Below are 13,341 nucleotides of genomic sequence, written 5' to 3' on the forward strand. Positions count from 1 at the left end.
CTCCCCATCAAACACTCCCAGGACAGAGACAGCACGAGGTTAGATACAGAGTAAAGCTCTCTCTACACTCTCCCCCCATCAAACTGTCCTACTGTGAATCTGTGCTGTTTTAATGGGTTTTCAGATCAGTCCTTCCCAGATTGTGTCTGTGTCAGGTGTTTGCTGGACAATTTGGTAGTTTCACAGGCCCTGTTACTGACTTTAACTTTTCTTCCAAGTTTTTATTTAATTAGCTGTAACTTAAATGCCCGTGATGAATTTTGAACTTGTATCCGCAGATTCCTCATTCTGATTTGTGAATTATTGGTGCATTTACATAATCAAGCTGCTGCCATATCCAGTTACGCTGATGCTGTGCTAACTGGGTCAGTTTTACCTTCACTCTGGGAATATCCTAACTCAGTTCACATGGAACACATGGAGACCGGAGACTGGGGAACTTCGGGATTGGAATCTGGAATCTAGAAAGAGAAAACTCGCTGATGAAACCATTACACCATCAGATCTGTTCACTGGTAGGAGCTGGATGATGGGCCAATTCCTGAATATCCAATGTATGTGAAATGGCAGACCAACATTATTCATAATCATCCAGGGATACTTTCAATGTACCCAAGAAATTAAAATACTGTCAATATCCTGACATGGAAACGTATTGCTGTTACTTCAGAGTGGCTGGGAGAAAATCCTGGAATTCCTTCCCTATGGGCATTGTGGGTCTACCTACAGCACATGGACTGCAGCGGTTCAAGAAGGCAGCTCACCAGCACCTTCTCAAGGGGCAACTAGGGATGGGGCAATAAATGCTGGGCACAGCCAGTGATGCCCACGTCCCAATAACGAATTAAAATGAAGCTGATGCTAGACTCCTTTGAAACAAAATGAGTAAATCCGAACAGGGGCAATGTTTGAGAGGGAGGGGTGACATTTGGCCTGTTGCCCAGGGTTGTCCCTCACTGAGTCTGTCGTAGACTCATTGACAGAGACTGATCATGTGGGCAGATGAAGGATGAGGAGTAAACCCCAGCCTTGTCCCGCAAAACAACAAACTAAGAAAATCCCGAGAGCAAACGTCTGGGAAAGTTGTCAGCAACATGTGCTTGATGTTTGTTCAGAAAGAGAGGGAGGAGAGGGAGAACAGCGGTGAGGATGGGGTGAACAGCAGGATGGTCCCTGATTGTTGTGAGACTGGGTCCATTTAGTCCATCAAGGTGGAGACTAACCTGCTTGATGATTGGTTGCAGTCTCGCCATGGCAATAACCGTGACCCAGACAGACATCAGTGATCCCAGGAAGTCACAGAACTGTAGCACATCGTACTCCATGATACAGAAGACCACGATCCCAGGCTGGTCACACGCGTGGTAAAACTGTGGGGGAGGGGAGGGGAGGGGAGAATGAGCAAGTGTCACCATACAGACAATGGGAAAATGGCTGAAAGTTTCAGGGAGCCACTCACAGACAGAGGAGGAGAGTCAGGTGGAAGGGCTGAGGTGTTTGCCCTTGTGAGGAATTAGGGGGATCTTTCAAAATAAAGAGATGGACATGCACAGGAATCTCTTACAGGGTCTTTGGAATTCTCTTTCTCAACAAGCCTTAGAAGCTGGGTCAAGGAATAGGTTCAAGGTTGATTTAGACAGAGTTTTGATTGACAAAAGAGTTTAATGTTTTGGGGGAAAGGCAGGAAAGAGGTGTTTCATCGAGGAGCTGAATATTATTCAAATGGGCAAAATCTGGAGAAAGATACAGAATGGAAAGATTGGGATCAGGGGTTGCACATCTAAGACAGAGTTGAGGAGGAATTTCTTCTCTCAGAGGAGAGTGAATCTTTACCACAGAGAGTTGTTGAGGCTGGGTTACTAAGTGTATGCAAAGCTGAGAGAGACAGATTTTTAATCAGGAAGGGAATCAAGGCTTATGGAGATAAATTGGGAGAGGCAGACAGATATCACTTCATATACACTGATGGTCAGAAAGGCTGTACACCAGAGGCAGAGATGGAAGTGAGATAGACGGTGATGAATACATTTACGAGGTTTTCTCTCGTACCATGACATCATGATACCGCAGGTACAGACCTTGAGCACTGAGGAGCTTTGGTGGGCCAGACGAAGACTCCTTCATCCTACAGACTCACTGCCAGAGGAGGAAGTATTTAATTGGGTAATCAATGGGGGCTTTTGGCTGGTAGGATGGCAGGGTTGTGGGGAGAGTTAATAATAGGATTGGAAGGGAGGGATCGGGGCAGAGATTGCGAGTCATGAGTGAGGCTACAAGAGTTCGGGGGATCAATAGTCATGGAGAAATGGAAAGTCAGGGCTTTAAGGTCTAGAAGTGAGGGATTGAAGGTCAGAGGGTCGATGGAAGGTGTTGAAGGTCCCACAAACAAGAGTTGCCTCAGGAATGTAGAGTGGAAGGTTGCAAGGTGTTCAGATTGGGAGGTCTCCTTTGTTGGAACACATGGGGCCTTGGCTCTGAGTGGAGATTGGGATCGGGATCGGGATTTGGGATCGGGATCAGGAACCGTACGTGGTCTTGCACACTGTCAGTGACCCAGAGGCACTGAGGGTGAATGGTCACCTTCCCAACCATCAGCTCAGGCCCAGCTGTGCTCTCTAAGCAAAGGCCAAAGGTCAAACAATTACCGTCCTGTTTGGAGTGACCCTACCCACTATCCTCAGCGAGACTGACCCATGAGATTCTGACTGGGCAAATTCTGGCACTAACCGTTGAGAAAAACATGGTGAAAATGTAGACAGAGGCCTCCAGGAGATACTCGCTGCGTATCGCTATGGCGACGGGTGGGACGAACATGAGGTTGCTGAGGCACAGGAGGAGGGTGGAGAGGAGCTGAAAGCCGTACGAGTAAGCCTCCAGGTTATCAGTACAACCCCAGCCATTCCAACCTGTAACAGGACAAACCAGTCAGAGTAACAGACAGAGACCATTCAGCCTCTCCAGTTAATGCTGGCTCTTTCAAGGCAATATCTAATCAGTCACTCACCCTGCTCCTAACCAACAGCCCTGCAAATTTGTGTTCATGCTGTATAAAATTGACACAGTTTATCTTTTGGAAAGTGGCTGTTGGGTCTCCTTGTGACACCGTTTGAGACACTGAATTCTAGATCACGACTCCTCAGTGTGTAAAAGAATTTCTTCTCATCTCTCCTCTGCTGCCTTTGTCCATGATCGGAATCCAGGAGACCAGCTGCTCACGGTCTGGGTGGCCATCATCCTCAAACACGAAGTTACAGAAACCCCATGACTGTGCCCTCTCCCCAAGCTCCTTGCACCCAACATCTGGGATCCACATCAGGAGGTTGTCTCAGTGACACTGCCATTCGGAATGGAGTTGCTATCCTGGACTGCTCAGCAGCGGGCACTATGTCCACCTCCAGGGTCTCTGACCCCCAGGCAAAACCCCTGCCAGCTTGTCAAGAACATCAGGTTCCGGTCTCTTCCCTGTTCCTTATGGGATGTGGGCATTACTGGCTAAACCAGCACGCATTGCCCATTCCTAATTGCCCAGATGGTAGTCAAGAGTCACCGCATTGCCGTGAGTCTGGAGTCACGCGTAGGCCAGACCAGGTACAGACAGCAGATTTCCATCCCTGAAGGACATTGGTGAACCAGATGCAATTGACAGTGGTTACACAGTCACCATTAGGTCAGATCTTTACTGAATCCAAGTTTCACCATCTGCTGCGGTGGGAATTGAACCCATGTCCCCAGAATGTTAACCTGAAGTTCTGGATTACTAATCCAGGTACATTACCACTGAATTGGACAAGGTTCAAAGCGAGTTGACATGGGTCTGTCACTAGCTGTCTGGCTGGCAGACTAAACCATCTCAGCCTGTGACAGACCTTCACTCGGTTCCTGCCCCACCCTTTCTATTGTTAAAACCGAATACATTTCAAACTCTCCCCAGTTCTGGTGAAGGGTCATCAATGTGCAATGTTAACTGTTTCTCTCTCTCCAGACCTGCTGCCTGAATGTTTCATTGTGCAGTGGTTTGTACAGTGACCCTCCTTCCTGGTTGAAGGTCTCACACATAAACACACACACTCAGCTGGACTGGAGCTAGCTACAGCTTACCTGCCTTACACTCACAAGCAGCATACAGGTAGTTGTTGGTACGCAATAGCTTGCACTGCCCATACGTGCCGCATTCATTTATGCACGGAGTCAGGTACGTTCTCAGATACACCTCTGCTGTCACGTTGTTGCACTCTTCATACCTGCCAAAACCAGAGATCGCTCCAGTTACAAAGAATTTCTGATTGGCTGCTGGGTCAATACCTGCTCAGTCTCCACACCTTTGTTACAAATCCACACTAGATGGGCTGAAGGGTCTTCTTGTGTGCTCTAACATTCTACGATTCTACAAGGACCCCTGTAAGTGAGATTTGAAGATGGTGGACAGTGACCCTGACGACTGGGGGACAGTCACTGATGGCCAGGACCTCTGGAGGGTGACTGGAAGGTCATTGGAACAAAAAGCTAAGCTGCTGAGAAGAGGGGCCCAGAGAAAACTGAGGCCAGAGCATCCTGCACCTTCTCAGCTCAGTGTCTTCCTCTGCAGTGACCGAAGCAGAGACTGCTCTATCAGACTGTGGCCACAAGATGATGCTTAACACAGTGACGTCCAAATCCCATGAGTGAATAAATTAAACTGAACATCACAAAACCGGATTATCGGAGCATCAGCATCTTGATGTTCTGGGAGCTTCCTGTGTGCAAATTTGGCCTCTGCATTCCTCACAGAGGCCACGTTTCTGTGGGTGTAATGCTGTCAGAGACACTCGCTGTTCCCAGCTCACTGCTACGTTCAGTGAATAAGTGAGTGATTACTGCTAAAAGTCCCTCACAACTGATTTAGCAATCTCACTCCACAACAGACTAATTCTGGTTGAGCCTTTCAGTGAGACAGCACAAGTTCACATTCTCCCAACATCCCTTTTATTTTGGATCAGAGATAGTAGGAACTGCAGATGCTGGAGAATCCGAGACAACAAGGTGCAGAGCTGGATGAACACAGCAGGCCAAGCATTTCTGATGAAGGGTCTAGGCCCGAAACGTCAGCCTTTCTGCTCCTATGATGCTGCTTGACCTGCTGTGTTCATCCAGCTCTGCACCTTGTTATCCCTTTTATTTTGTTCCTTGTAAATCGGAGCCTGATCCAGATTAAACTGCTTGGGTTTAGCCAGGATCTCTCTGATAAACAGGTTTCCAATTACTTTCAAATCAAATTGTATTTAATAAAAACTCCAGATGTCAATCTCTGGTTTATTCAGCCATTTCTGTTGTCATTAGCGAGATTTGGATGAGTACAAATCAAATTCCCCACAACTGGGCGACAAATAGTCTCTCTGGGTGATAAACCAGGCCAGGACAATAAGGAGAGAAAAAGCAGAAAGTGCTGAAAATACTCAGCTCGTCTGAGAGCAATAGAGTCATTTTGGCTCAAAACATTAACTCTCTTTTATTCGTTCACAGAAGCGGACATCGCTAGCTAGGTCAGCATTTATTGTTCCTCCCTAATTAAGGTAATTATAGGTCAACCACATTGCTGTGTGTCTGGAGTCACATGTAGGCCAGACCAGGTAAGGATGACAGACTTCCTTATCTAAAGGACATTAGTGAACCAGATGGGTTTACTGACAATCGACATTTTCTATGGAGGCATTTGAGGGGGACTAGACAAGCCAATGAGGGAGATAGGGATAGAGGATGCCAATGTTAGATTCAATGGAAAAGATGGGGCAGGAACTTAGGATCACGGAATCCCTACAGCGTGGAAGCAGGCCATTCGGCCCATCGAGTCCACACCAACCATCCAAAGACCATCCCAGGCAGATCCAGCCCACTACCCTATCCCTATAACCCTGCATTTCCCATGGCAAATGTACCCAGCCTGCACATCCCTGGACACAACAGGCAATTTAGCATAGCCAATCCACCTAGCCTGCACATCTTCAGACTGTGGGAGGAAACCAGAGCACCCGGAGGAAACTCGCACAGACACGGGGAGAACGTGCAAACTCCACACTTACAGTCACCCGAGGGTGGAATCGAACCCAGGTCCCTGGCGCTGTGAGGCAGCAGTGCTAACCACTGAACTACCATGCCGCCCCTAAACATGAGTAAAGCATAGACACCGGCATGGCTGGTTGAGCGAAATAGCCTGTTTCCATGCTGTTTATCTGATAATCGTATAGATTCCAAAAGCGGGTGGGCTGGTGTGGGTGAGAAAGGTTTAAAATCTAATTCATGATGCCAACTTTACTCAGAGAGTGGCAAAAGTGTGAAATTCACAGACACAGCAACTAGTCAAAGAGTGTACGGAAGATACGACTGAGGGAAAGGTAGGGAGAAAGAAGCAGGAGGATGTGTTGACAAATTGAGATGAATAGGAGGTTCGTGTGGAACTCAAAGACCAGTATTGTTCAGTTGGACTGAATGAGGAAATGTGGATTTGAACCCACAATCAGTTCAGCCTTGGTCTTGCTAAATAGTGAAGTAATGCAGATGGACCAAATGACCTAGTCCTGCTCCAAATTTGGGTGTATGTTCATTTGTGTGTTTCTGTGCTGTAATTTAATGTGCTTCAGGGAAATAATATCCTCAGTCCTCAGCGACTTTCCCCATCACAGAATTCACAGCCCCTAAATTGAATTATTCACCTGTACTAAGTGAACAATGTCCCAGTTAAACAGGGAACCTTACCCATAGTCAGCTGAGCAGAGGGAACGTAGACTGATGTACCAATTTCCTGTCTGAGGGTAAGGGATACGCAGTCTGGTAACATTTGAGGTAGAGTTGACCAATAAGAGAAACCCTGCGGAAGTTTCTGGAACAGAAGATAAGACGGGAATGTTTCAGTACTGAGTGAGTTGAATAGTCTTTTCTTGTCTGGGAGTGGAGTCTCGGTATTTCTATCTCTTTTACAGAATTGCCCACACTCAAGGAGTGTCCTTAGGGAAAGGTGGGAGGGGCAGGCAGCTCCTGAGCTTGGGACACAGATAGCTGACAACAACTGTCATAGAGTCAGAGGGTATACATTGCTGAATGAGGCCCTTTGGCAATTGTGTCCATGCTGGTCATTAAGCATCCATCTATTCTAATCCCATTTTCCAGCACTTTGCCTGTCACCTTGGACGCAATGGTGTCTCAAGTGCTTCATAGAAGCCCTACAGTGCAGGGACAGGCCATTCAGCCTATCATGTCCACACCAACCCTCTGGGGAAGCATCCCACCCAGACCCACTATTCCTACCTTATCCCCGTAACCCGAACATCTCATGGCTAACCCACCTAACCTGCACATCCCCAGACACTACGGGCAGTTTATCATGGCCAGTCCACCTAAACTGCACAACTTTGGACTGTGGGAGGAAACCAGAGTACATAGAGAAAACCCACACAGATACTGGGAGAATGTGCAAACTCCACACAGACAGCCGTCTGAGGGTGGAATCGAACCAGGATCCCTAGTACCATGAGGTCGCACTGTTAATCACTGAGCCACCATGCCACCTTATGCTTGTTAAATAACTTGAGGGTTCCTGCCTCGACCACTCTTTCAGGAAGCGAGTTCCAGATTCCCACCACCTTCTCGGTGAAAAGTTTTTCCTTCAATCCCCTCTAATCCCCTTACCTTTGAATAGAAGCGTACAAGCTCAGAGCAGGAGTAGGCCATTCAGCCCCTTGAGCCTGCTCTGGCATTCAATAGGATCATGATTGATTCTCTATATCAATGCCATATCTCTTAAAAAGCTGAACATTTAGCTCCCGCTGTTTTATTCCCTGTTTACCTGATTCACAACGGATTGAGGTGTTGTCTGATGATACTAAAGGCATTCCGTGACTCAAGCAGCCAATCACAGTCACATTCTCTCCTTTCACTGAGGACTGTGTTGAAAGGAAAGAGTGAGAGAAAGGTTAGCAGGTTCATGACTAAAATAAAGATACTTCATTCCCGTTCCAATTTTGAAAGTGTGCTTGTGGAGGGAACCGGGTCAAACCATCTTCGCTGTAACTTTCAAGGTCTTGATTTCCCCTGTCCATCCATTCCCACCCACAGCCTCCAAACTTTGGCTCTGTGCATCTCATTTCTATCTCCCCCATCAACACACCTCACAATCATTGTGTTCTCAGCCACTTTCAAAATATAAAATACAAACAAATAAACCTTTCATGAGCTCTGATGGAAGCTGAAACATTAACTCTCTGTTTTTCTCCGCAGATACTTCCTGACCTATTACGTTTTATTGCTATTTCTGTTCTTACTCTAGATTTCTAGCATCTGCAGCACTTTTCTTCTGAGCTGAAATATATCGCTCTCTGTTGTATTTTCCAAGTCATTAAGTCATGAAGGCAGGGTCGTAACATTAGGGTCAGTCCATTCTGGATAGGTGGATTTTTAAAAATAAATTGTTCATGGGCATGCGTGTCGCTGGCCGGGCCAGCATTTATAGCCCGTCCTTAGTTGCCTTTGAGAGGGTGATGGTGAGCTGCCTTCTTAAACCGCTGCAGTCCATGTACTGTAGGTCGACCAACAATGCAATAAGCTCCCAATGAGGGGCCTTGTAGAAATATAGAGGGATACAGAAGGTACAGGTGATTGATCTGAGCAATGTTTCCAATCCTACCGTGTCAGATGGTGAAATTTGAAAATGCAATAAAATTTGGAATTAAAAGCTAGTCTAATGGTGACTATGTGACCACAGTCATAAAAGCCCATCTGTTACACTCATGTGCTTCAGGGAAGGAAATCTGCCATCCTTACTGGCCTGACCTACATGTGACTCCAGACCCATAAGAAATAACTACCCTTTGAAAAATGAACACAGGTCAAGGGCAATTACTAATGAATCATAGAATCCCTACATGGCGGAAGCAGGCCATTCAGCGCATTGAGTTTACACTGACCCTCTGAAGAGCATACCACCCAGACTCATACCACCCTTACCCTATCCCTGAAACCCTGCATTTTCCATGGCTAACCCATCTAGCCTTCATATCTCTGGACACTATGGGCAATTTAGCACAGCCAATCCACCTAACCTGCACATGTTTGGACTGTGGGAAGAAACCTGTGCAGACACAGGGAGAATGTGCAAACCCCATACAGACAATTGCTTAGCCTGCAATCGAACCCGGGTCCCTAGCACTCTGAGGCAGAAGTGCTAGCCACTGAGCCACTGTGCTGCTTTTTGGCCTGCCAATAAATCTCATTTCCCTGAAGGAAGAAAGGCCCAGGATTTTGACCCAGGATCAATGATAATTATTTTAATTTGTTCATGAGATGTAGGCATTTCTGGCTAAACCAGTATTAAGAGCAGATAAGAATCAATCCTGTTGTTGAGCATTTGGAGTCACCTGTAGGTGGTGAATGGTGGATTCCCTTCCCTAAAGGACATGAGTAAACCAGATGAGTTTTTCCAATAAACAATTCACGGTCATCACTAGTTTCAGATTTTTCTTGAATTTATATTCCACCACCTGCCACGGGGGAATCCGAACCAGAGTCCTCAGAATATTAGCTGTGTGTCTGGATTAACAGTTAATACCACTCAGCCCTCTCTGTTGTTTCAACCTGTTCAAACCTGATCTGACATCCAGAGCAGGTAGGACTTGGACCCAGATCTTCTGTCCCAGAATCAGGGACACTTCCACTGTGACACAATATTCTGCATGGGTTTCCTCCCTGTGCTCAGGTTTCCTCCCACAGTCCGAAGATATGCAGATTAGGCAGATTGGGCAGATTGGCCATGCTCAATTGCTCATAGTGTCCAGAGACATGCAGATTAGGTGGGTTAGCCATGGGAAATGTAGGGTGACAGGAATAGGGTAAGGTGTGGGTCTGGGTGGTAGGTTCTGAATTTAGGAAGTGAACCTGGAGTCAGGAAGCACAGAAAGGCTGATGGAAATCCCAAACTCTCTGGCCCAAAAAGCTGGGGTTGGGAGTGTCAATTAAAAAGCATCAAAATGTGATGGATAGATTTTTTTGTGAATAAGAGAATGAAGGGTTACAGAACTAAGATGGATCAAAGGGGTTAAGGTACTGATCCCTTTAGTACCTATCATGACCTGATAGAATGGTGAAACAGATTTGAGGGGCTGAATGGCCTCCTCTAACCATTATATGTCTAAAGAACTATGTCTGGACACACTAAGAGATGTAGATCGGATGCAATGTCTACAAAGTGTATTATCAATTGGTACAATTGGATGTCTTTACTGTAAGCTCTTCATGTGCACATGGTTTGATTAAGGGAGCTAGTTCCATTAACATCCTTGTTTCTTGCCGTTTTGGAATGAAGCTGAATTGTTGTCACATGTTTTGCTTAATCCTGGACAGCTTGGAGCTCAGAGGATGAAGCAACAGTTCTGGCAGCAGTCCACTTCCTCAAATAAGCACAGCCAACCCTCAGGCTATTTCAGTCCAACATTAATCCACATGACATGTTCACAGAAAGCTACAACGCAGACTTCAAGCTAAACTTATCATTGCAGGCCTAAGGTAATAAATTAATTAGAGCCATCCCAGATCAGTCTGTAATGGACTAGCTGATTGTTTAGTCTGCTTGCTGATTATTTCACATTGAGTTGAACAAGGAAAGGTCTGCAGCCTATATTCCCACCAATGTGAATTAAGTTCAGCGATCCCGACTCCAGTATTGAAAATATTACACAAACAGCAGGAGGCAATTCATCCTGTCCAATTTATACTATCATGCAATTACATCATGGTCTGCTACAATGAGAGCACTGACCTTAAAAACACAGAACATATCAAGAGCTAAATGTCAAAGTTATGCCCAGAAACTATGTTAGGTACAATCCATTTGTGTTCCTAAAATTGTGTCCCACTGTTGATCAGGCTGCAGATGTCACCCCTTAAATTATAAAAGCAGTAAAAGTGAAAAATGTGTTATTTTCTGCTGACTCTGTGCTGTTCATTTACCTCAGCAAATAGTAATTAATCTCTGATCGACCCAATCTAACCCCTGATCCACAGGCAATGTTTGACACATTTTGATTAAAGGGCAAGGTCAGACTTCGAATCTCGCAACACAACATTGACATTCAAACCCAATGTCAGAGAAGATCAGTGGATAGATATACAGACATGAGAGAGAGAGATAGAGGGAAATGGTATGAGAGAAAGAAATAAAACAAGCGAGACTGGGCTAGAGAGAGAAGTAGAAAACAGAGAGAGAGGGACTTGTGAGGAAGAGAGAAAAAGTGAACAAAGCATAGAGAGAGAGAGAGACAGGAAGATGGAGAGCGAGGTACACACATGTGTCCAGCAAAGGCAGGTCCTATTCATAACTTCAAACATGTGGAGGGGAAGGTGAGATCAATTAAAAAGTATCAGAGATGAGATGGATAGATGTTTTGTGAGTAGGAGATGAAGGAAGGTGGATGGAAGGGGTTAAAGTACTTTTCAACCCTGACCTGATAGAGTGGTGGAATAGGTTAGAAAGATGAATGGCCAGCTCCAGGCCATCGTATGACTAAAGAACTAAGTAGAGACATACCGAGAGATCGCGATCTGATACAATATGTACAAATTGTTTTATCAGTATAATTAGTATGGAAGCTTCTGGTACTTTTGTTTATTTCTTCAAATGGATGAAAACAAGCTGACAGGCTACCTAGGGTCAGGACACTTCTGATACACATGTGAAGTCGCTCAAGTAACTCAAACTTCCAGGAAGCTCCTAATTGAATCACCCTGGGTGGGACCCTTCCCGCACTGGAATGGACATGTCTGGCTGGGACACTGCCTGCACTATAATGGACATGTCTGGCTGGGACACTGCCCACACTATAATGGACATGTCTGGCTGGGACCCTGCCTGCACTATAATGGACATGTCTGACTGGGACCCTGCCCGCACTATAATGGACATGTCTGGCTGGGACCCTTCCCACACTATAATGGACATGTCTGGCTGAGACCCTTCCCACACTATAATGGACATGTCTGGCTGGGACCCTTCCCACACTATAATGGAAATGTCTGGCTGGGACCCTGCCTGCAATGGACATGTCTGGCTGGGACCCTGCCTGCACTATAATGGACATGTCTGGCTGGGACCCTCCCCTCTCTGGAATAGCCATGTATGGCTGGGACTCTCCCTGCACTGAAATGGACATGTCCAGCTGGGACCTCCCTCATGAATGAACATGCCCAAACAGAACCTCTTGGTGGAACTCACATCTGGCATGGCTCACGGTGGTCTCCAAACTCTGAATCAATGGAACTTCAGGTTCATGTCTCCAAGTTTGCAATGTAACAATCCAGAGAACAGTAGAAAGTTAGTCACATGGTGGTGTGAAGGGGCCATCATCTATCTCCATTGTAGGAATGGCTTCGACCTTTAAACCATTCTGGGTGGACAATGGCCAATCAAGTGGCCACAACAGGCTACAACAATCAAAATGCTTTGTTATCGGAGGGCTTGGGAGACCTGGGCATTCTGGGAAGAGCACCACTTCATAATATCAGCTGTAGACCAAGGCAGTGAGAGATTGAAGTCTTTATAAATGTGGAGGTGGATGCATTTTTTTAAAAACAAGCCTGATTCCTGATATACATGACTGCAAACCCACCAGAAAGCAGATGGTTCTTAACTGCCCTCTGAAAATACCAAGCAAACCACTCAGTTACATTCATAGTGGCGCAGCACCACCACCTTCTCAAGGGACAATAGGAATGAAGGACTGAATAGAAGGAAAGCTTACAGTGTTTAGTTTAAGCTCCATATTCAGGACACCTCCACTGTCCAGAACTGGAACCAGATTGATGACAAACACGGCCGGTCTGTCTGGAGGCACAGAGATGTTCGGGCCAAAAAATATGTAGAAATGGACAGAGAAAGTATCCAACTCATTCCTGAGGGTGGGGCGGATAGGCCAGCATTGGTTTCGCCCAGAAACTGCATCCTGTTGGCCCAGGCCGTCCTGGGATGGCTGCTCTGCTGAGCTTCTCTCCGAATCATTCAGCGCTGGGGGACCAAGTCCTGTGATGAGCAGGGTGTCGAGAATTGACGGACCTCTGGGAGAACCAAACGACTGAGGCATGTTGAGCTTCGGGGTAATCAACTCAGAATCCCTCCTGGAGATGGCCGGCTTGGAGCAATCTGGAAGGAAGAGAAAGTGTTTTCTATTATCACAGCATTTACAGGGCAGGGTGGAGGAATGGGGGAGGGGTGGGGATCTGGCGGCTGGGGAAAGGGGATGTGGGGGGTGCAGGTTGGGAAGGTGGGTGGGGATTGAAGACGTGGGTGAGGGTTGGGAAGGTGGATAGGGATTGGGGGTGGGGTTT

At 46.4% G+C, this 13,341-nt stretch overlaps 1 protein-coding gene across 1 annotated transcript in view; it reads right to left on the reverse strand.

Moving 5' to 3' along the window:
- tmem8b (transmembrane protein 8B) overlaps window positions 1–13,341 on the reverse strand; it is a 96,717-nt gene that overhangs the window by 10,142 nt on the left and 73,234 nt on the right. The window contains exons 6-11 of the mRNA XM_048594147.1: window positions 12,759–13,156; window positions 7,817–7,913; window positions 6,730–6,853; window positions 4,099–4,241; window positions 2,728–2,906; window positions 1,224–1,370 (exon numbers count right to left, since the gene is read on the reverse strand). Of these exons, the coding sequence (XP_048450104.1) occupies window positions 1,224–1,370; window positions 2,728–2,906; window positions 4,099–4,241; window positions 6,730–6,853; window positions 7,817–7,913; window positions 12,759–13,156 (1,088 nt within the window). The remainder of the gene's footprint in view (window positions 1–1,223; window positions 1,371–2,727; window positions 2,907–4,098; window positions 4,242–6,729; window positions 6,854–7,816; window positions 7,914–12,758; window positions 13,157–13,341) is intronic.

This window comes from Rhincodon typus, chromosome 3, assembly GCF_021869965.1.
Source record: "Rhincodon typus isolate 14 chromosome 3, sRhiTyp1.1, whole genome shotgun sequence".
Taxonomy (NCBI): domain Eukaryota; kingdom Metazoa; phylum Chordata; class Chondrichthyes; order Orectolobiformes; family Rhincodontidae; genus Rhincodon; species Rhincodon typus.